General features: G+C 32.3%; 1 protein-coding gene across 1 annotated transcript in view; it reads right to left on the bottom strand.

Moving 5' to 3' along the window:
- LRRC40 (leucine rich repeat containing 40) overlaps positions 1–24,504 on the bottom strand; it is a 52,068-nt gene that overhangs the window by 13,846 nt on the left and 13,718 nt on the right. The window contains exons 2-10 of the mRNA XM_081226593.1: positions 23,785–23,966; positions 22,583–22,656; positions 21,298–21,427; positions 18,098–18,221; positions 14,367–14,509; positions 11,804–11,976; positions 7,637–7,724; positions 7,244–7,289; positions 535–643 (exon numbers count right to left, since the gene is read on the bottom strand). Coding sequence (XP_081082719.1) covers positions 535–643; positions 7,244–7,289; positions 7,637–7,724; positions 11,804–11,976; positions 14,367–14,509; positions 18,098–18,221; positions 21,298–21,427; positions 22,583–22,656; positions 23,785–23,966 — 1,069 coding nt within the window. The remainder of the gene's footprint in view (positions 1–534; positions 644–7,243; positions 7,290–7,636; positions 7,725–11,803; positions 11,977–14,366; positions 14,510–18,097; positions 18,222–21,297; positions 21,428–22,582; positions 22,657–23,784; positions 23,967–24,504) is intronic.

Here is a 24,504-nt window from a genome sequence, read left to right as displayed (position 1 = left end):
TCAGTTTATATACCAACATTGTAATTATTTCAGGTTTATCATATGTGCTACCAGAGCACATTATTATGACATATCATTTGACTTGTATTCAAATATATAAACAGAGTACAACCTCTCACGCTTTGCCTGCTTGAGGTGTTCATTAAATAAATGATACTTATTTTTTAGTTACCAATATAGGAGCCCCTCCAATATAAAATTCTCTCTGGATGCTGGTAACTGAGTCTGAAAATTTTATTACCAATGAATACTGTCACTCTTATTTTTTATAATAATAAAATGTTCTTTATTATAAAAATTTTACTATTAACGACCATTTATCTATCTCTTAAGCCTAATAAACACAAATCACCTAAGGAATGGGCATTTAAATTCACTGTACTTTTAATATGCTTTTATCTCATCACTATTTTTGCAATTGCTATTATTCTAAGTACTAATGCACTCTGATGAATTCTTCACCAATTTTTCTGAAGGATTATTTCTGAAAGTTTCCTATGTGTTTTGCAATTTTTAAAAAAATGAATTACATACCTATAGTCTAATATTTTTAATGTGATGATGGCGTGTACATTGACTCTAGATTCACTTGGTAGTGTCATGGCAGTCTCAGTAACAGAATCACTTTGGCTAGGTCCATCATCTGGCAAAAGAAAAGTTATATAAAAACCAATATTTATACTGCAAGGTCATTTTAAAAATTCTTAAAAATACTTAAAAATAGTTTACATGATTTCTATTGATAGATATTACTGGTGAAAATATCTTTTCATATGTTTTATTTCCAATATCTCAAATCTAGATCTAGAATTTAATCTTTATTTAATAGAAATAAAGTTCAAAATATTTTAATAAATCCTACCATAAGAAAATTTAGGAGTAGGAAAGAATAAAGGATAACTACAATGTCTCAGAAGAAACAATGACAAGCAATCCTTCCTCTTAAGCAAAAATAATATGGTATTACTTCTAATGAAGTAATTTGTTAACAAAGGTAAAGTATTATTTCCCCAAAATTTCTACCAAATAGGCATTTGCCTATCTTTTCAGTTTAGGATACTACGAAGCTGATTATCCCCAATCATTTAAAATCTGGCAATTTGCATAGTCAAGTAAGCTTTTGGTACATTACTCACATTAAGATCTTTCTTAGCAAATATAAGACTTTATTTTAAATAGATATTTCCTAACATGCATACCTACTTACACATTTACATACAATCAACACTTTCACTAATCTCCAGAGACCGTTTAATGTTTCACACTGTCATAATATAGCATAAAAAACAAAACAAACAAAAATCATACACATTTAAGAGACAGCTTTGTGATTTTTTGGCAAAAGAGACTTCAGCAATCTAGACAGAAATAAAATAAGTCTATTAATTTTTAGCGATGCAAAAATGATAAAACGGTCCTAGTATTCATATGTTAAGAGCAGAGGCTTGCCAAAAGAACATTAAAAAAAAAAAAATCAGTAGTATCCCTGATCTTGCTTCAACCCAGTAGGCATTTAGTGAACATTTGTTAAAGAATACCAAGTGTATTTCTCTTGCATTAAGCTCATCAGTTATTCATTAATCAATAATTATTAAGTGATTATTTTCCACACAAATACATATCATATAAATATTTTATTTACAGAAGTAGCACAGAATAAATGACAGAATATCAAATAGAAATAAAAGACACTGAGAGAAATATTAATACCAAGTGAAATGCTTTGGTATTTAGAAGTTCCCTAGCAATTTGGTTATGTCACTTTAAAAAATATGTAATATATACTGCCAAATTACATCAGCAGAGAGACATATTAAACCAGCAACAAAACCCAGCATTATTTTTTAAATATACATGTATATTAGCATGATTACATATTGAAATAGAATATTCTCAATACTTTCCAAAGAGCTACTTTTAATAATCAGCATCAAGGAGAATGTAAAGAGAGAGGCTGTTGTCTCTTGGGAGGGGACTACTGTTAGAAATAGATTTATTTTTCATTGTATGTTCTTGTATATTGCTTGAATTATTTTTACCATATACATTTATTGACTTTTTGATTAAAAAAACTAAGGTGGCGATATTCCATAAACTGATCTAGATTCCATGCAATCCCTATCAGAAACCCAGCTGACTTCTTTGTAGAAATTAACAAGCTGATTCTAAAATTTGTATGCGATTGCAAGAAACCCAGAATAGCCAAGACAAACCCAAGAAAGAAGAATAAAGTAGGACTTACACTTCCCAATTTCAGAACTTAGTACAAAGCAATGGTAATCAAGATAGTGTAGTACTGGCACAGGATAGACATATAGATCAATGGAATAAAATTGAGAGTACAGAATAAATCCTACATTTATAGTTAAGTGATATTCAACAAAAAATGCCAAGACCATTCAGTGAGAAAAGAAGTCTTTTCAACAAATGGTACACAGAAACTGGATAGTCACAAGCAAAAGAATGAAATTATACCCTTATCTCATACTATATATAAAAATTAACTCAAAGTGGATCAAAGACATGAATGTAAGAGCAAAAGTATAAAACTCTTAGAAGAAAAAATAGGAGAAATCTTCATAAAACAGGATTTTGCAAAGGACTTTTAGATATGAAACCAAACACATAAGCAAAAAAAGAAAGAAAATGATTCCATCAAAATTCAAAAAAAACTTGTGTTTCAAAGGACCCTATCAAGAAAATGAAAAGACAAACCCACAGAAGCCTGGAAAATATCTGCACATCATATATCTGACAAGAGACTTATATCTAGACTACATAAAGAATTATTACATCTCAATAATAAAAATAATTAAAAATTGGGCAATGTATCTCAATTGGGCAATGTATTTCTCCAAAGATGTACAAATGGCTAATAAGCACATAATGTTCAACATTATTATTCATCAGGGAAATGCAAATCAAATCTACAATGAGATACCACTTCATACCCACTAGAATGGCTAGAATCAGAAAGTCAGAAAACAAGTGTTAGTGAGGATGTGGAAGAATCGGAACCCTAATACAATACTAATGAGAATGTAAACTGGTGCAGCTGGTTTGTGAAAAACAGTCTGGCAGTTCTCAAATGACTTAATATAAAATTACCATACGACCCAGCAATTCCACTCCTAGATGTATATGCAAAAGAAATGAAGACACATTCACACTGAAACTTGTAAATAAATGTTTATCACTGCATTATCCATAATAGCCAAAAGGTACTGCAATTCTTTTTGAGGTGATGAAAATGTTTAAAATTGACTATGGCAATGGTTGTACTTACCTGTTAATATAGCAAAAAACATGTAGTTGTACAATTCTAATGGAAGAATTGTATGGCATGTGAATTACATGACAATAAAGCTGCTTCTTATTTAAAAAAAAAAAAAAAGCTGTATTTCCCAGCTCCCCTTACATGAGTGGCTGCAATATAAGTTCTGACCAATGGCATATGAGAAGTCATGTACAATACAACAGCTTAGTATATATCCTAATATATTTAGTCGACCTTGTACCTTATAATGCCATAAAACATACCTTTTTAAAGTACAGCAATCAATGTCTACTCTCAGAGGACAATGAAATTAAACTAGAAATCAATAACAGAAAGATAACTGGAAATTCTCAAAATATGTGATTATTAAACAACACATTTCTAAGTAACACATAGCTCAAAAAAGAAATCTAAAGAGAAATTCTACAATATTTTTAACTACATAAAAATAAAAACACAACTTATTGAAATCTGTTGTTTGCACTGAAAGCAGTGTTTAGAGGGAAACTCACAGCATTCAATACATATACTAGAAAAAAAGAAAGATCTAAAATCGCCAATCGAAGTTTCTACTTTAGGAAATTAGAAAAAGAAGAGATAATTAAATCCAAATCAAGAAGAAAAGAAATAAGAAGAACTAGAGTAGAAATTGATGAAATTGAAAACAGGAGATCAATAGAGAAAAATCAATAAGACCAAAAGCTAGTTATTTGAAAAGATCAATAAAATTAGTATGCCTCTATGCCAGGCTAAGAAAAAAGGAGAGAGGACACAAATGACTAATATCAGAAATGAAAGAGAAGACATTACTGCAGGTTCCATGCACACAAAAAAGGATAATGAAAGAATACTAAGAACAATTCTATGTCCACAATTTTGATAACCTAGATGAAATGGGTGAATTCCTAGAAATACACAATCTTTCAAAACTCACACAAGAAAAACCAGACAATCTGAATAGGCCTATTATCTATTAAAGAAATCGAATCAATAATTAATAACCTTCCGAAACAGAAAGCACCAGGCCCAGACAGTATGACTGGTGAATTCTACCAAACATTTAAGGAAGAAATTATACCAATACTCTACAATCTTTTTCCAAGGAATGAAGCAGAGAGAATACTTCCTAACTCATTCCATGAGGCCAGTACTACCCTAATACCAAAACCAGACAAAGAAATTGCAAGAAAATAAAACTAGAAAGCAAAATCTCTCATGAACATACATGTAAAAATCCTCAACAAAATACTTGCAAATCAAATCTAAAAAAGTATAAAAAGAATTATACACCATAAACAACTGGGATTTAACCCAGGTATGCAAGGCTAGTTCAGCATTCAAAAATCAACTAATGTAATCCTTCGTATCAACAGGCTAAAACAGAAAAATTACATGGTCATATCAATAGATGTATAAAATGTGTTTGATAAAATCCAACAGGCATTTATGATAAAAACTCAGTAAAACAGAAACAAGAGAACTTTGTCAACTTAATAAAGACTATAACAGCCCTACAGCTGTCATAATTAATGTTGAGAAACTTGAAGCTTTCCCCCTAAGATCAGGTACAAGGCAAAGATGTGCCCTCTCTCCACTCACTCCTCTTCAGCACTGCACTGGAGGAAGTTCTTGTTAATGCAATAAGACAAGAAAAGAGATAAAAGGTACACAGATTGGGAAGGGGGACATAAAACTGTCTTTGTTCACAGATGGCACAACCATCTTGTTAGAAAATCCAAAAATAACCCCCTGGAACTAATAAGTGATTATACTATAGTAAGGCTGCAGGATATAAGGTTAATATATAAAAGTAAATTGTTTTCCTCTATATCAACAATAAACAAGTAGAGTTTGAAATTAAAAATATAGTACCATTTACATTAGCATCCAAAACTGAAATACTCAGGTATAAATCTAATAAATGTGAATAAGAAGTATATGAGGAAAACAACAAAACTTTGATGAATGAAATCAAAGAAGATCTAAATAAATGGAGAGATATCCCATATTCATGGATGGAAAGATCCAATACTGTCAAGATGTCAGTTCTTCCCTATTTGATCTATATATTCAATGTAATTCCAATCAAAATCCCAGCAAGTTATTTTGTCAGTATCAACAAATTGATTCTAAGGTTTATATGGAGAGGCAAAAGAGCCGGAACAGGCAACATAGTATTGGAAGAGAAGAACAAAATTGGAAGACTGATGCTATCCAACTTAAAGATAGTAATCAAGACAGTGTGATACAGCAAAAGAACAAACAGATCAATGAACAGAATAGACAATCCATAAAGAGACCCCCATAAATGTAGTCAGCTGATCTTTGACAAAGGAGCAAAGGTAATACAATGGAATATACAAAGGCAAAGATAGCCTTTTTCACAATGATGCTGAAACAATGGGACATCCATATGCAAAAAATAGCAGCTTTATTCATAACTGTCAAAACTTCGAAGCAACCGTGACGTCTTGCAGTAGGTGGGTGAGTAGATAAACTGTGGTACATACAGACAGTGAAATATCATTCAGTGTTAAAAGGAAATAAGCTATTAAGCCTTAAAAAGACATGAGGGAAGCTTAAATGCATATTACTAAGTGAAAGAAGCCAATCTGAAAAGGTTACAGACTGTATGATTCCAATTATTTGACATTCTGGAAAAGACATAAATACAGAGACAAGAAAAAGATCAGTGGTTGTCAGGGATGGCAGGGATTGTGTGGGGGAGGGAGGATGAATAGGCAGATCACAGAGGATTTTTACAGCAGTGAAAATACTTTGTATATTACAATGATGAATACATGGCATTATACATTTGTCCAAACCCATAGAATGTACAACACCAAGAGTGAACCCTAGGGTACCTATGCACTTGGGGTGATTATGATGTGTCAACGTAGGTTCCATCCTTTGTAAAAAATGTACTATTCTAGTGAGTGTTGCTGATATTGAGGGAGGGTATATGTGTGCAGGCAGAGGACATGTGGGAAATCTCTGTAACTTCCTCTCAATTTTGTTGTAAACCTTAAACTAGTCTAAAAAAAAGGCTTTAAAAATTTTTTTGATTATTCTGACATGACTTCTAACTGATTTATATCAGAATAATCAATCTTGCTTGAGGAGAAAGTATATCTGGAGAGAAAAGGACATTATCTGATTGTCAGAAAATGAGAGTCTTAGAAAATTATGTCAATTTATTTGAAGGGCAAAGTGGAAAATATAAATTACTTAAGTATACAATTATCTTATTTATTTAACATCACTGACTGACAATATGGTGCTAGACTAGGCTGTGCATAGCCAAGAGTTGTGAGCTAAATTAATAGCTACTGTATTTAGCCACTAAGTTTCGGAGTGGTTTGTTATGCAGCATTACACTGGCACAAAAATTTTTTTCTTAATGTTCTACATGTAGTGTGTGCTACAATAACATACATGAAATAAAAACTGGAATAAATCACAATTTTAGTGAAACATTAAAAATTAAATTTATGGTAATTTTTCTTTTGGTGCATGTTTGTGCTAAATTAGCATTCCTAAAAAATGTGTTTTGTCTTTATTTTTGTCAGAACTTACCAAAACTATGAATGGACCATATATTCAAATGCCTGTTAATATACTTCCCAGTCAATAGAACCCTTATATTATACCATAATAGTCAAGTTTTGTGCTTTTTTCAAAGGTAAAGCATTAGGTGCTTACAGAATCTTTTTTTATATTTTCTAATTGATACAGTATAACACAACTCAAAGAGATTAAGGATAGAACGGTATTATTGTGAATTTAATGATTTTTTAAATAATTTCAGCATATTTATGGCCTAGTGGATTCAGAATTAGAGCCACACCTGCCAGGGACCATTCTCTCCAAATATTTACACCAAAAATACATGTAAATTTATATACTATTAACTCTTTACCACTTTTCATGTTATCCTTCAAAATATGGGAGAAAATAGAAAAGTACCTTTAATCTTGTTTCGTAGATATTTTAAGACTTCTTGGGTTCCTTTCTGAAAATGTGGGGAGAAAGACATATTCACCAAGACATACATTGCAGTTTTATAGATCAATGTGTATGTTTCAATATCAAATTTAAAAACCAGCACTGAGGGCTTCCCTGATGGCACAGTGGTTGAGAGTCCGCCTGCCGAGGCAGGGGACACGGGTTCATGCCCTGGTCCGGGAAGATTCCACATGCCGTGGAGCGGCTGGGCCCGTGAGCCATGGCCACTGAGCCTGCGCGTCCAGAGCCTGTGCTCCGCAACGGGAGAGGCCACAACAGTGAGAGGCCCGCGTACCGCAAAAAAAACCAAAACAAACAAAAAAAACCCCAGCACTGAATTCTAAATATGCTTACATTTATAATTTCTCTTCGAATCGTTCTCAAAGGATTTCCTTCTAGTGCCAGGAATTTCAAATGAAGTTCTCCCAAGGAACAGGGCAGACTACAAAAGATTAAATTGATTTCAAGGAAGACATTAAGGGTAAGTATAATTCAACCAAGTAGTAGATTATAAAACTAACATATGACAAACTATACACCATAAAATAGTGTCAAAGAAAGCCTAAGTAATTTAGGCCTAAAATATTTCCTCTCGAAATAGAGGCCAAACTTGTTTAAAAATAAAAAAAAAAAAGAAATTTGTTTCGATACTATCATATTGTGATTACTAAAAAAAGAATGTGAGCTATAAAACATTTGCTAAATTGTATCCAGTGCTAAAAAGTAAATATAAGCAAACAAAATATTTCCTAATTGAAAAAAATGAGAAAAAATAATTTTCAATTGCATAATTCATATTTTCATTCAGTAAAGAAAGTAATTTTTATCTTTGGTACACAAAAAGATAACCAGTTTATACACATAAATATTAAATCTCAAAATCTGTTAAGCATCTATAATCTATACTAGGCATTGGTGTAGGGATAACAAGAACGTTCCCTTAAAAAATTTTTAGTTGAACAAAGGAAAAGGACACATGTATCGCTAACCAAAATATAGGAATTATCTTATGTTGCTGGTGAGCATATAAAATAGCACAGCCACTCTAGAAAGTGGAGTTTTTTAAAGTTAAATATACACTCACCATACAACTAAGCAATCCCACTCCTACATATTTACCCAGGAAAAATGAAAATAATGTCCAACCAAAGACTTACATGAATATTCACAATAGTCAGAAAATTGAAAGTAATCCAAATATCCATCAACTAACTAGTGAAGAGATGAATAAATTGTGGTATATCTGTATAATGAAATAACACTCAGCAATAAAAGTGAATAAACTATTGATACACATGAATGAATCACAAAAGCTTTATACCACAAGAAAAAAGACAGACACAAAAACTATATGCTGTGATTTCATTTATATGAAATTTTTAAAAAGGCAAAACTACAGTGACAGAGCACATCACTGGTTGCTAGGGGTTGGGGATATGAACAGGGGATTGACTGCAAAGGGTAGGAGGAGAAGTTAGGGAAACAGAAATGTTTTTCATGACTGTAACAATGGTTATACAATTACATACATTTGTCAAAAATCATCAAATTGTATATTTTAATTGGTAGATTTTATTGTATGCAGATTATATGTCAACAAATGAATATATTTTTTTATATATATGTAATAAGACAAGTGCTAAACAAGTAAAGTTGCTCTGAGAGTACAGAAGTAGAAATTAGCAAGGGGGGTAGAGGGAGAAGGGAGTAGCAAAGCCTGGATTTGGGCTTAAAAAGAATGGAATTCCATCAGGCAGTCAGGCAGGAAAAGGGCATTCTAAGGTAAAGAAAATGAAAAAGTCAGTACATTTGCAGTTCAGTGTTGTCAGAGTAGGATACCTGTGGAAGTGAAAGATGACAAAGAGAGACTGAATGAAGTCTGACTCTGAGATGTACTTGGCTGTTACACTAAAAATTCTGAATGTTATCTTGCAAGACAGTGATTCCCAACTGCTGGATGGAAAACCAGACGCATCAAAATCTCCTAGGAATTTTTAAAAATAAAACTCAAAACAATTCTAAGGTTCCATTGTTAAAGATTCTGATTCATTGTTGCCTCAGTATCTGCATTTTTTCTTAAAGCTTCTCATGTGGTCTGATACATAACCATATTTGGGAAACAGTGCTATAAGAATGGAGAATCATCAAAGTTTTTTAGTAGAAGAACAACCTGATAATTTGTACTTTATAAAAATTACTCTGGTAGCATTGCAAGGAATCAATATTTTAGTTAGAGGAGATTCTGGAGGGGCAAAAAATGCATAGAATGGTCTAATATCTAGGAAGTATAAGATCAGATGAAGGGAAGGAAAATAACAACCTGATAATTTGTACCTTATAAAAATTACTCTGGTAGCATTGAAAGGAATCAATATTTTAGTTAGAGGAGATTCTGGAGGGGTAAAAAATGCATAGAATGGTCTAATATCTAGGAAGTATGAGATCAGATGAAAGGAAGGAAAATACTTATTAGTTTCATTATGTTCTAGGCCCTGTGATATACACACACTTTATATCCAGAGCTCTGGAGAAAGAGAAACAGATATATCAGAAATATTTGTACCCATTATTTATTTAATATTATTTGTCATCATTTTTGTTTTAAATATTTGCTTTCTGCTGCTTTCATGTAGTAGCCAAAATAAGACTGTTATGGGGGAAAATGTATATGTCAGTATTTATGAGGCAAGCGATTATTTCATTCATTAGTTATAAGTACTTTTAGGAATATCCAGGTCACTTATTAATTCTGTCATAAATAGAAGTGAGTGGAAAGAATGGTCACTGTCCAAGCATTCAAATCTATGGTCAAGATGTACCATATGGGGCTTCCCTGGTGGCACGGTGGTTAAGAATCCGCCTGCCAATGCAGGGGACATGGGTTTTAGCCCTGGTCCAGGAAGATCCCACATGCACATGCCATGGAGCAACTAAGCCCACACGCCACAACTACTGAGCCTGCACTCTAGAACCTGCGAGCCACAATTATTGAAGCCCGCACGCCTAGAGCCCATGCTCCACAACAAGAGACACCACCACAACGAGAAGCCCGCGCACCGCAATGAACAGTAGCCCCCACTCGCCGCAACTAGAGAGAAGCCCGCACACAGAAACGAAGACCCAACGCAGCCAGAAACAATAAATAAATAAAATAAAATAAAAATATGTACCATATGCCATATGTACACTGTGAAAACAATTTTGATTTTTAAAAAGTTATTGAAATATACACATAGAAGAAAGTCTACCTTGCTTAACCTTTCTACTTCTGTGAAGAGCAAACCATGTTTCTGACATCCAAACATAAAACTTCAGACACCTAACTGGCATACAATCTTAGGTGAGTCTGAGTCTTTTTTTTATGTATCTGTAAAATAATTCCATCTCTAAATATTATGGTTTTATAACTCCTTATGATTCTTTGCTCACTACCCTCTTCCTCTACAGCTCCAACACAATCAATTGCTAAATACTACTTATTCTAACTCATCACACCTTTCACATCTTTCCTCTTCTTTCCATTCCCATTATCACTACAGTTTAGGTCCTTATTACATAAGAGAGAAATCTACAAAGATGTCAACTCAGTAAATTGGATATAGCAAGTGCTCCTTAGTGATCATTATTAGATTAATAGAATTTTTTAGAATTCCCATCTACAAAACCACTCCTATCCAAAGTATCTGACCCACTATCACCAATTTATTTTTTAATGAGATTACAATCAAGTTGGTTTTGTTGTTAATCTCCCCACCTCTTAATTAACGAAAACTGGCTCTTCACAGGCATTTTAAGGAACTCTTTCACGTGGCCTCAACTTATCTTTCAAGAACTAAATTCTCACAATCTCCTTTCGTGCACCCTACCATCTCAACTCGATTCCTTGCTGTTCTCTCTATATGTACCTACAATTCATTTTCTAAACTTTCAGAGCTTTGTTTGTGCAGTTTCCTCCTGCCAAATGAGTCATTCTGACCACCTTACACATGCACTTGAAAATAGTGGTCATCCTTCAAAGATCACATGATAGGACTATAATGAGGCATGACCCTGTGTGTACATTTAAATTTTGTGCTCTAGGCAATTAACTTGCTTCACCCTGGTCCCAGTTCTATAATATCATCTAAAAATTTTACTTCTTCCACAAAGTCTGCCCTGAGTCTTCTCAATAAATTGTGATTCCTGTATCTCCTTTAAACCCCCAAAGTATTTCGTATCTCTCCCATGGCTTTACGTCATTTAACAAATTCAACAAATATTTATCAGGCAGCTTCTATGTACCCAGGCACTGATCTAGGAGTTATTCGTAGAGTTTGTGTCCTACTGAGTTGGAGTAACTGATTCCATTAGCATATTAAGCTTGCTGCCAAGAACAAAGTCTTTGTAGGTCTACACATGATACCTACTCAATAAACAGTTATTGAATTTGATTTATAAAAGAGATCTCTACATGCTTTTATAACTTATGAATTACAACCAAATACAGAAATGATTTCTTATTCATTCCATCTTTAAACTTACCTACTAATATCATTGTTGCTTAGGTCAAGCCTTTCCAAAGATTGCAGGAGTGTAATTTCATCTGGAACAGATTTTAACTTGTTATCTCGCAGGTCTAGCACAAGGATAGAATTCAGATGCTTAAGGTGTCCTGCCCCTAATACTTCAATCTGGTTTTCACCTACATGTAATTCCTACAAAAGCAAAGATCAATCATGTATATTTCTGTATTCAACTTTATACTAGATAATGAAAATAAAATTGAAATCTTGATTTCAAATCATTGAAAAATACATGGAAAATTATCTAATTACTAAGATGCTTAAATTTTTAATTATATTTAAGCAATCTTACAGTTAAAGAAAAATGACAAAAAGGAAAATTTTCAAGAATTTCCTAGTAATTTAAAAATTAATTAAAGGTTTAATCTGGAAGAAAGTTCAAAGTTTATAAAACCAAAGCCGAGAAATGATTTAGTAGTTACATTTACAGAATTAATAAAAACACAAATCCAAGAACTATACTGATAAAAAATTAAAGTTTTAAAACAAATCAGTACAAGTTAAAAAAGTTATTTATATTATAATAAAGGTTTGTTACTCAACATTTTTATTAGTGATTATTATATATACTGATTTCTCACTAGCAGAATCTAAGATTATCAGATAGATAATTAATCTTATTAAGTGATATTTTTTTCAGTTATTTATATCATTGTCACCATTCTGTTTAAAAGTAACTCGTTTATGGCTTTCTTTGCTGTGCAAAAGCTTTTAAGTTTAATTAGGTCCCATATGTTTATTTTTGTTTTTATTTTCATTACTCTAGGGGGTGGGTCAAAAAAGATCTTTTTGTGATTTATGTCAAGGAGTGTTTTGCCTATTTTTTCCTCCAAGAGTTTTATAGTGTTCAGTCTTACATTTAGGTCTTTAATTCATTTTGTTTATTTTTGTGTATGTTAAACTTAAAAGCTTTTGCACAGCAAAGGAAACCATAAATAAGATGAAAAGACAACCTTCAGAAAGAAAGTATTTGCAAACAAAGCAACTGACAAAGGATTAATCTCCAAAATATACAAACAGCTCATGCAGCTCAATATTAAAAAAACAAACAAACCAATCAAAAAATGGGCAGAAGACCTAAATAGACGTTTCTCCAAAGAAGACATACAGATAGATGGCCAAGAGGCACATGAAAAGATGCTCAACATCACTAATTATTAGAGAAATGCAAATCAAAACTACAATGAGGTATCATCTCACACGGGTCAGGATGGCGATCATCAAAAAAAATCTACAAACAATAAACGCTGGAGAGGGTGTGGTGAAAGAGGAACCCTCTTGCACTGTTGGTGGGAATGTAAATTGATACAGCCACTATGCAGAACAGTATGGAGATTCCTTAAAAAACTAAAAATTGAACTACTATATGACCCAGCAATCCCACTACTGCGCACATACCCTGAGAAAACCATAATTCAAAAAGACACATGTACCCCAATATTCATTGCAGCACTATTTACATTAGCCAGGACATGGAAGCAACCTAAATGTCCATCAACAGATGAATGGATAAAGAAGATGTGGTACATATATACAATGGAATTATTACTCAGCCATAAAAAAGAATGAAATTGGGTCATTTGTAGAGATGTTGATGGATGTAGAGTCTGTCATACAGAGTGAAGTCAGTCAGGAAGAAAAAAACAAGTATTGTATATTAACGCATATGTGTGGAATCTAGAAAAATGGTAGAGATGAACCTATTTGCAGGGCAGGAATAGAGACACAGACATAGAAAATGGATGTGTGGACAGAGGGGGATAGGGGGACAAATTGGGAGATTAGTATTGACATATACACAGTACCATGTGTAAAACTGATAGCTAGTGGGAACCTGCTGTATAGCACAGGGAGCTCAGCTCGGTGCTCTGTGATGACCTAGATGGGTGTGAAGGGGTGGGGGGGCTGGAAGAGAGGTCCAAGAGGGAGTAGATATATACATACATATAGCTGACTCACTTCGCTGTACAGCAAAAAGGAACACAACATTGTAAAGCAACTATGTTCAGAAAAACAAACAAAAAACAAAACAAACTCAACACTAATGCATAAAAGTATACATACAGAAAAGCAAAGCATAGCAAATTTAAATACAATGTTAATGCTATACACTTAATACCAAAAAAAGTAATTAATTTTAAACAGACTTTATGATGAGGTAAACATGAGTTGGCAACTTATAGAATTAGATACATATTCATTCCTGGTATTCCAGGTTTCCTGCACTATGGTCCCAACTTACTTTGTTAGCCTCATCATCTACTACTTCTCCAGTTATAAACTACTCTCCAGATGAAATGGAAAAATTCTTATTTTTAAAATTGATTACTGCTTTTTTTTAAAAAATCTATTATTAACAATACCATTAATATATTTAGTCATTAAAATTCTGAAAAATAGGAATATAGGAAAAAATAACACATAACTAACACATATTCTCAATGTAAAATACATTTAAAATTTTATTTTCACGATTAACTTTCAGAAAATGTATAGTTATTTAATAATCAACTAAATAGTACCTTTAATAATTTACAAGAAGGAAATTCCGGTAGAAAACGTAATTTATTCCTCCGCAAATAAAGCAATTCTAGTGATTCCATGCTAGCCAATTCAGAAGGTATAGTTTCCAAGAGATTTGAATTACAATCCAAATGCTTTAATCCTGTAATATATATTTAGTGAAGTACAAAGATATTTTAATACAGAAAAAATACTGGTTTAGATTGTATATACATTCAAATAATGTGTACATAATCATGAGGACTTACAAACCTGTGATATTCTATACTGCTATAATAATCAAGAATCCTAGAATACCATTGAATTACACAAATGTAAACTAAAAATGTTTTATACTTAGTTATAATTAAAGAGAAACAATGATATTAAAATCAATGTTTAATAATAGGGCAGGTCATCTTTGTAAAGATTTAAAAAACAAAGTACTCTAGTACTCCTTTAAAGTACACTAAAATATATAAACTATATACTATGAGATTATTTCTCTCAGTAATTATACATCTTTAAAAAGAAAAAGCTTAAGGTAAACATACAAGCATACTACTCGTATGAAAGAATGTCAAGTAACTCTGGCCAGTAGTAGCTTAGACACATCTGTATTTAAAATAGGCAATTGATGTTCTGTCAAAAACCCTTGGATTTCTATGTATTCCCTCTTATTCTTTCATCTACTCATACTGCCTCTCTCCCTGTCTTCTTTCCTTCCTTTCTTCTTCTAATTTTTTTTAAGTTACATTCTTTCACTAACAACTTAGCTAACACTCTTGATAAGAAGGTATAGATAGCTCAAGAAGAATGTTCTCACTTGCAGCATCTCTCTCACCTCCTGGATCTTTCTTAAAAGGCAGAACAGAAAACAAAAATGGAAAAAAAGTAAAGATCTTCTTTCTCTTAAGACTTTAATAAGCAGTTTTCTCCCTAATCCATATTACAAATTCTTCCACTTACAATGGCCACCATATATTTTCCACTATATATTCTCAACCCTATAGTTTGAATAGGCAATATGCATTTTACAACTTTTTTTCCTGTACTTTGAGCCTGTCAATTTTAACATAATTCAACACTGAATTGATGTACTGCCTTAGACTACTTCTTTCATTGTTTAAAGAAGTTAACTGCTTTCCAAAACAAATTTAATAGTACTACTTTCAACTTATAATATGATAATTTATGTATTATTTGGCTAGATCACTGAGAAAAATGTCACAGTCTGATCTACCCTATATCCAATAAATTCTATAAAGCAAGTTTGTTTTAAATTTAGAAACTAGCTTTCACAAGTGTTTGCATCTAAGAGCACTGGTTGAGAATAGAAGCAGTACACAGAAGAAAGTGAGGTGGATGGACCTAGAGTCTGTCCTAGAGAGTGAAGACAGAACGATGAAAACAAATACCGTATGCTAACGCATATATATGGAATCTAAAAAAAAAAAAATTGGTACTGATGAACCTAGTTGCAGGGCAGGAATAAAGATGTAGACATAGAATGGACTTGAGGACACAGGGTGGGAGGGGGAAGCTGGGGCGAAGTGAGAGTAGCATCAACTTATATACACTACCAAATGTAAAATAGTTAGCTGGTGGGAAGCAGTAGCATGGCACAGGGAGATCAGCTTGGTGCTTTGCAATGACCTAGAGGGGTGGAATAGGGAGGATGGGCGGGAGGCTCAAGAAGGAGGGGATATGGGGACATATGTATGCATATGGCTGATTCACTTTGGTGTACAACAGAAACTAACACAGTATTGTGAAGCAATTATACTCCAGTAAAGATCTATTTTAAAAAAAAAAAAGATTGTTTATATATGTATAACTGAATCACTTTGCTGTACAGCAGAAATTAACACAACATTGTAAATCAATGATACTTCAATAAAAAAATAAATTAAAAAATATAAATAGTAAAAGTAAAAAAAAAAGAGCAATGGGGACGGAGTAAGAAGATGCAAACGCTGGCTCTACAACTTACTACATAATTTCTAAGCCTAGGTTTCTGAATCTTTAAAATGTAAATAATATGCATCCCTACTAACTTGTAGAACTATTGTGGCAGCAAAATAATATATTTAAAAGTATTCTGAGTTACAAAGAGCCATGCAAATGTTAGATACTGTTCTTGGAATCTCATCATGAAGAGTGAAATAATAACTAAATGTCCTACTGGTGATAGCTTAAAAGTATCATTGTCATAGCTGAAGGAAAGAAAGCATCTGAGCATAATTATATAGTATATTAAAAAAACTGCTGTAAGTTCAAAGTATTTTTCTATTGACTTCAATATTTGCTCCTCTCTCTCAACATTTCTACTCAATTTGTGAAAAAAAAATGCTTACATACACACTCCAGGTATCATATTTTATGTTTAGCTCTACTTTCTGATACCTTTATTGAAAATGGCAAAGGCAAGCAGAATCAACTACTGGTATCACAACTAAAGGCTCCCCTGAAATGTCAATTGAATTTATGGCAGATTTAATTTATGCATTCCTGTTATAAATTACAAATAACCATTAATCTAAAGTAAAACAGCAGTGATCATTTTGTAATGTATAAAAATATCACTATCTTATACACCTGAGATAATATAATATTGTTAGTCAATTATACATTAATTTTTTAAGTCAAACAGCACAACTGTACAAATTCACTGCAAAATAATCTGTAATCAACGGTACAAAATCACATCTATGACTTCCTCCACAAAAGGGAGGTTTAAAAAAATGAAAAGGCTCATATATGATTAGCAAAAAAGAGTAGTAAGGTCTATAGCTGACACAGTGTGGTCATCAACTAAGAAATAATAATAGTTTGCCTTTAGACAAAAAAAAAAAAAGTCACTATAAAGATTTTGGACTCTAAATCAAGAATTCTAACATGATTAAGTATACTTACTTAAAAGGTACTGAAATGTACCTTCAGTTTTTTTTATCCCTTAATATTAGTTCTACAATACACCAAACATAATGGTTCAATGGTAAACTTTAATGGAACCACTAAATTTTAACTTTTTTTTTAAAAGAACTGACAATTTGAGTAAAACTATACTATCTCTTGACATTATTACTTATGGACCTCAAGGAGGATACAGCTATAACATAACCATGTATCATAGGTGGCATCACCTAGGAAAGGGGAATGACCTCTTAGTAAATGTTGAATAAATGAATGAAGAGATAGAATAGCTCAAAACCTTAATCAATTTCTCAGGTATACAATATTACCACAATTTATAATCTTATTTTCTTTTTCTCTGCTTGATATGCCAAAGTATTGTTTTGGCAGTAATTCATTTTTTTTATTGTTTTGTTTTATTATTCATTTATTTAGGCTGCGCCAAGTCTTAGTTGTGGCACACAAGATCTTAGTTGTGGCATGCGGACTCTTAGTTGCAGCATGCGGACTTCTTAGTTGAGGCATGTAAACTCTTAGTTGTGGCATGCATGCAGGATCTAGGTCCCCGACCAGGGACTGAACCCGGGCCCCCTGCATTGGGAGCATGGAGTCTTACCCACTGGACCATCAGGGAAGTCCCCTGGTGGTAATTCTTTACAAACTTGCTAGACTACAATGGCTTGGAGAAAATCTGACCAGTTGTTACTGTTTGCATTTACCACCATAAAATCTATTATTTTACTTCTCTGTAACTAACTATATAAAAATTTATTTTTTTAAATGTAAGTTGCACCAACTTCAAATTTTTTTATTTTTTAAAATAGAGAAGATTTACTTTTCATTCCACTTATTTCTGCAGGCAAACTCTTCAGTTGATTACTGGAAAGATTGAGTTGTAGCAGGCTGGATAGAGAAGCAAAACTAGCAGGAACAGTTGTAAGACGATTGTTCGAAAGATCCTTTAAAAAGAGAAAGACAAAATGAATGAATGAACAAGTAAATAAAAAAAGAAAGGATCCCTAAGGGGAATTTTAGAATTTTGAGGGCATTGCAACATTAAAAAAACTATTTACAGATGATATGTTTTGTAACTCTCATTCACTGACAATTTCACAGATCATTATTCATTACCTCAATATACTCTGTGGGCCTACTATGTGCCTAATAATGTAGTAGAGAGGAATTAAAATGAATTCTGACTTCAAAACTATTTTACACAAAAGTTTCTGTTAATATTAAGTCATGCTTTCAAAAAAAATTTATTTTTTCATCCAATATTTGTTGAGTACCTATAATAAATCAGGCAAACTGTATGGTTAAATGAAAAACAGCTTTGCAAGAAAGAAAAATTCTTGGAAGAAAAAAAAGTAAGCTGAAAAAAAATGGCCATTTTAATTTGGGAGGAAAAAAAATATTCCCTCTTGGTTCTGCTGACCTCAGCAAGTCTGCTTTAACTAAGTACAGAAGTCTACTCTACTCTCTAGTTTTCACTCATTCAAGCTTGCCTAATTAATCTCTATACTTTGATGTTGTTTTAAGTCTTTGTTTCTGTTTTGTCTTTTATGACAGAATATTTTTTTTAAAGTCCCTTTAAAAGACAATGTTATGAGTCAGGTATTCTTCTTACGACATTCAAATCAGATATAAGTACTACACCAGCTATCATTAAACTGTTAGGTAAGGCAAGTGGCAACAATAAATAAGAAAAAAATGACTTAAAGGAACTGTTCTCTGAAGACTATGATTTAGTCTAACGTTAAACAACTGTAACTCCAAATAAATTAAGATAGAAAAAGGAAAAATGCTAGATCAGTGTATTTTTTAAAACATACTATTATTATAATAACATAAAATAACATATTATCATAATCTACAACATCAGTATAATAATATATAACTCAAATACTCTAAGGTCTAAGAATCAACAGATTACTAATAAATAAATATTTAGTAATATCAAAAGTTACTGACACTAAATGCAATGTAGTATTCTGGATTGGATCCTGGAACAAAAAAAAAAGGACATTAGTGGAAAAACTGGGAAAATATTATAAAATCTGTAGTTTAGTTTGTAATATTGTACCAACGTTAATTTCTTAGTTTTTACAAATATCCCATAGTTATGTAAAATGTTCACCCATTAGGGCTTCCCTGGTGGCGCAGTAGTTGAGAGTCCGCTGGGCCCGTGGGCCATGGCTGCTGAGCCTGCGCGTCCGGAGCCTGTGCTCCACAATGGGAGAGGCCACAGCAGTGAGAGGCCCACGTACCGCAAGAAAAAAAAAAAAAGTTCGCCCATTAAGGTGGGTGAAGGGTATATGGGATCTCTCTGTACTATCTTTACAACTTTTCTGTAAATCTAAAATTATTCCAATATCAAAAGTTAAAAATAAAAAAAGTTTATGATAAAGATTCACAAATTCTTAAGTTTTAAAGAACCCAAAACAACAGAATTGCTAATAAATATTCAATTACTGCAGTTAATGACTAAATTAGATACAAAATAAGTACAGTGCATATAAATTAATCATTATTTATGCTAAGTCATTTCTTCAATATTTATTTAGTACCATTGTGTTAAGCAGTTTTTATATAACTTTAAGAAATATTACTAGCTTAAATTATTATAGATCTTATACTTTCAATGTTTTAATATATTGTTGCTCACATTTATGATTTATTTGATAATGAGTCCTTAAGAACACAGTTCTCAGCTGCAACATCCTTTCGTTATGCAATGACTATCTGGGAACCCATAAGAAAAGTTTATTAGGTTTCCTTTAAGCTTTCTACTAGGCTCTTTTTTTTTTTTCTTTTTAAATCAATTGCTATCTTTTACCAGTAGATTTTATAAGGAAATCTGATGGCTCCTTTCTTTACCACTCATTTCACCTACCTATGCCTTTTACTTTCCAAACCTATTTCCAATCTGATCAGGTTGAAAAACAAAGAGCTACTGAAGAAATGGTTGAAGAGAGTATGTATTTTGATTTCAAACACTAGAGCAGATGGGTGAAATATCAAGAAAAAATAAGTAAAAGAAGCAATTTTTCCTTGAATAAAAAATAAACTTTAAGCCTAAAATGACTAATGAGTTTTTCAAAACATGTAATTGTGACTAGAACAAGAATGTAACATGAAATAACTATGTGGAGTAGAGATTTATATTAGAACATCTGATCTAATACAGCTGAAGTCTTTCAGATAGGATACCTTACAGTAGAGTCTTACTTCTTCTGTGGTAAAGTGGGGGAACAAAAAAAGGATACACTTTGAAGTCAAATTATTTTATGTTAAATTCCTAAATTCCTTACATATTAGTTATATGACTTTGGATGAGTTACTTTTTTTTTTTTTACAAGTCTTAGTTTCTTATCTGTAATGGGGATAAAACTATCTACTTTGCTATATACACAACAAAGTAATATGTAATATACTATATGTATAGCAAATATAGTAATATGCTATATGTATAGCAAAGTGCCTATTGTTTGTATTATTCTTAACAATATGACTAAAATAATACTTGCATTGCTCTATGGTTATCTCTATTTAAGATGTGAAACGGATAGAATAAAAATTTTTACCAGGAAATATGGCCATTTTGAAAAATAGGGTAGAAAAAGCAGGCCCTGAAGGCATTATCTGGACACTCAGAGGACAAAAGGGCCATAAGGGCTACAGAGGAGGAAATGAAAATGGAGATAAAAAAGGGAATTGGTATACGCTAAAAACACTTTTCCTCTATTTTGCTAAGCCATAAAAGCCTCTGAATAACAAAGTCATCCTCAATGGCTCCTTTCCCAAACTCTATTCCTAAATTAAAATCTAAGGTGATTTCCTTCATAAGAAAAACATAAGAAAATCAAATTTACAATTACTAATTTAGCACTCTAATTGTAATTCACAGTTTCTGATAATCTAGTCATACAATCAGCTGCCCATGTACCCATGATTTCATCATACATACAATTTTTCAGCCTAATGAAAAATCCCACCAGCCCCAAATTATATAAATATTGCAAAATCAAAACTTACTAAATCTTCTAAGTTGGAAAGTTGTTCAAATCCCCTTGGTATGCAAGTTAGTTCATTATGCTGGAGATATAGGCCCTTCAGGTTTCTTAGATTTGTAATTTCTTCAGGGAGTATTTTCAGCTTGTTATGGCTATTGATTGATAAAACAAATGCTGAACAATTTGGTGACAATACAATAAATATTTATAAAGGCATTTTTGCTAATCGACTACCTGGGCTCATTAAAAAAAATGAAGTAAGGTTACTAATTTTAAGTACTTACAAACTTTACATCCTAAAAGTACACACCCATTAAAATGACAGTAATCTAAAGTAATCAAATTGAGAGTTTCAAAGAAATAAAGATTTTTAACCAAACATATAATTTGTGAGCTTTTGATTGGTTCCTTTTAATCAACTTGATTTTACATATAAATGAATACATTGAGCTATAATTTTTACACTGCATATGAGTTTTAGAATTTTGACAAAGATGTGCACATACATACACTACAATGAAGTCACATTTTACATGGGGATTAGGTTTCAACGTAGCACTCAAGACAAAAATAGCTATTTCTGTTTGAGGGCCTGGCATGTCCAGATGAATGCAATATGCAACTCCAGTCTTATTTTTCACCAAATAAGGACTGTTATTTGAGGAACTGTTCTCCCTCAAACCAGTTAACTCCAGGAAACTGCAACTTTATCATGCTGTGATAGATAGATTTATATCTATTTTATAAGCCCCAGCTTTTCAAACTACATTTTGAACACTTAAACTTTTTCATTTTTTTCTCCTAAATTAAATCTTCCCTAACCCCTTTCCCCCTGTGTATATATAACATGTAAGGCAGTTATTTTTCTTGAACGTCTGAGTGTGTACTGAAGGGCAAACAGAGTTAGCTAGGGCCTTAGCCACCTGGCTTCCCATGTACCTATCAGTGAGTACCAGACGCATACCCATGGAATCCCAGGAGTCCTCAGAAAAGTTTAAAAACTACTAATATCGAAAACATGAAATTTTCCTCATTATAACCACTAAAAATTATTTCATAAAAATAAAAAGTATTTTTTAAAAGATCAACTGGCCTTAAATTTGTAAAACCAGAAAACATGCAGGCAATTCTAAAACAAAAAATAAAATAATCTGAGAATTAAAACTTAAAATTATTATTCTGCTTAATCACTTTCTGAGATAATACAAAACATTTTTTACATGTTAGAAAAAATGTTTGAAAAAATTTTAAAGAATGTTAGATTTACACCCTTATACTAGCAATACTGAAATAAGTTTAAATTTTACCTGACATTAAGTTTCTGAAGATTTTCTAACTCTCTTATAGCAGAAGGAAGGGATGTCAGCTGATTATCATGTATCTAAAAGTTATTAAAAGACACAGTCAATATCTTAGTCTTATAATTAACCATGAGCTTTGCTATTGTACAATATTCTCTGATGACAGTCTCGTTATTCTAGCTCAAGAGCATAGCTGGGCTATTGGTAATTTGTTTTGAGTACAGAAGAGAAAAAGGAGTTTGACCAAACTGCTGCTCATAAATCATGAAGTGATAAGAGATCAATTTTAAAATACTACAGTTAAAAAAAAAAACTTCACCTCATTGAGTGGAACTTCAATCTCAAATGAGAGATGACAGGGTCAGAAACTAACAGCCCTCTGATGGTATGATTTATGTCAACATTTCCAAAAAATAAATGAGGAGGGAGACTTCTCTCATGTTCTTACAGAATCATATTGCTTTCAAGGTACAAGGAACCTTTAAGAGAACACTTATGCCAATCCATTCATTTTACAAATGAAGAAAATAAAAACTTCTCTAGAAATCTGACTACATCCAACTTTTTCAGACATGAAATGGAAGATTTTTGATGATCCTAAGTAAAGTATATCAGAAGTTTGTGGATTATGAAATAAACTACTCATGACATGGCAACTAGGTATTAAAAACATAGTCCCTGAATAAACACACAAAAACTTAAGCCCAATAATTTAAGTCAGTCTTGGAGATAAGTTACCAAAAAAAAAACCCAAAAAAACAAAACAAAAAAACAAAAACAAAACAATATTAAATACTTGCTTTAACACCTAGAATAATAATGATGATAAAAATAATAGCAAAAAAAAAAAGACGAGCAGCAGCAACCACTTGTTAAATACCAATTCTGTCTGTAAGCATTAACTCATTTAATTCAAAGAACAATTTTTAAAAACAGGTAGTAGTACTAGTCTCGGTTTATAAATGTGGAAACTGAAGCACAAAGAGGTAACTTTCCCGAGATCACACAGCTATCAAGTGGCAGAGTCAAAATTTGAAGCCTGATGTTCTGACTCTGCACTCTTAACCATTATGCTATGCCGAACACAGTAATTTGTTATTCTTCCTTGCACTCTATCGATTGAACATGGGTCTTCTGTTTCTCAAAGCCTAAATTTAGCTTTAGAGTCTTTTCAGACGAAGATCCATATTTATAATCAGTCAACTTACATCAAGAACAGTCAGTGCAGGAAGGAGTCGGAGGTCATCAGTAAGTGACTGAAGTTTATTGTTTGATATGATTAGTTTGGTCAAATCTGTCTGTTCCCACCATCGCTCAGTAGCACTGAATGAAAGATTCTGATTAGCTTCTTCAGGGATATCCACATTTATTCTCCAAACACACTGAGGCACTATTTCCACCACCACCACACCAAAAAAAAAAAAAAAAAAAAGAAGGGAAAGAAGTGAGATACTAAGTACATATGTTTATAACAGCTATTCTGCTTATCTACTGAAAAGAAGTTTCTGAAACACTAAAAAAACACTTTCAAATAAATCAAACAAATAGCAATGAATTACAACTACATTACAGTGGAAGTTGACTTTATTCCAAAACAGAATATTGGATATGTATTTTTCATATTAGATCTCACTCTTATCTTCATTCAACTACATTTACTATATACATTCCCTGCATAGCACATAGTCGTTAGATTACAAGACAAATAAAGAATGGACTCTACCATTATGCTACCATAACAGAAAACGTATGGAAATCAACATTTAAACTAACTCATTTATATCTCATAGCAACTCCATGAGGTAGGTGTTATTTTCACTTTACAGATGAGAAAAATGGGGCACAGAGAATGTATCATTTACCCAGGGTTATATAGCTAGATGGGATTTAAGCCCTGGAAAAACTAAATTGTCTTGCTTCTCAGTGAA

This window comes from Mesoplodon bidens, assembly GCF_964165515.1.
Source record: "Mesoplodon bidens genome assembly, chromosome: 2".
Taxonomy (NCBI): domain Eukaryota; kingdom Metazoa; phylum Chordata; class Mammalia; order Artiodactyla; family Ziphiidae; genus Mesoplodon; species Mesoplodon bidens.
Note: the sequence above shows the minus strand (reverse complement) of the source record. Positions and strands in the feature narration are given on the sequence as shown.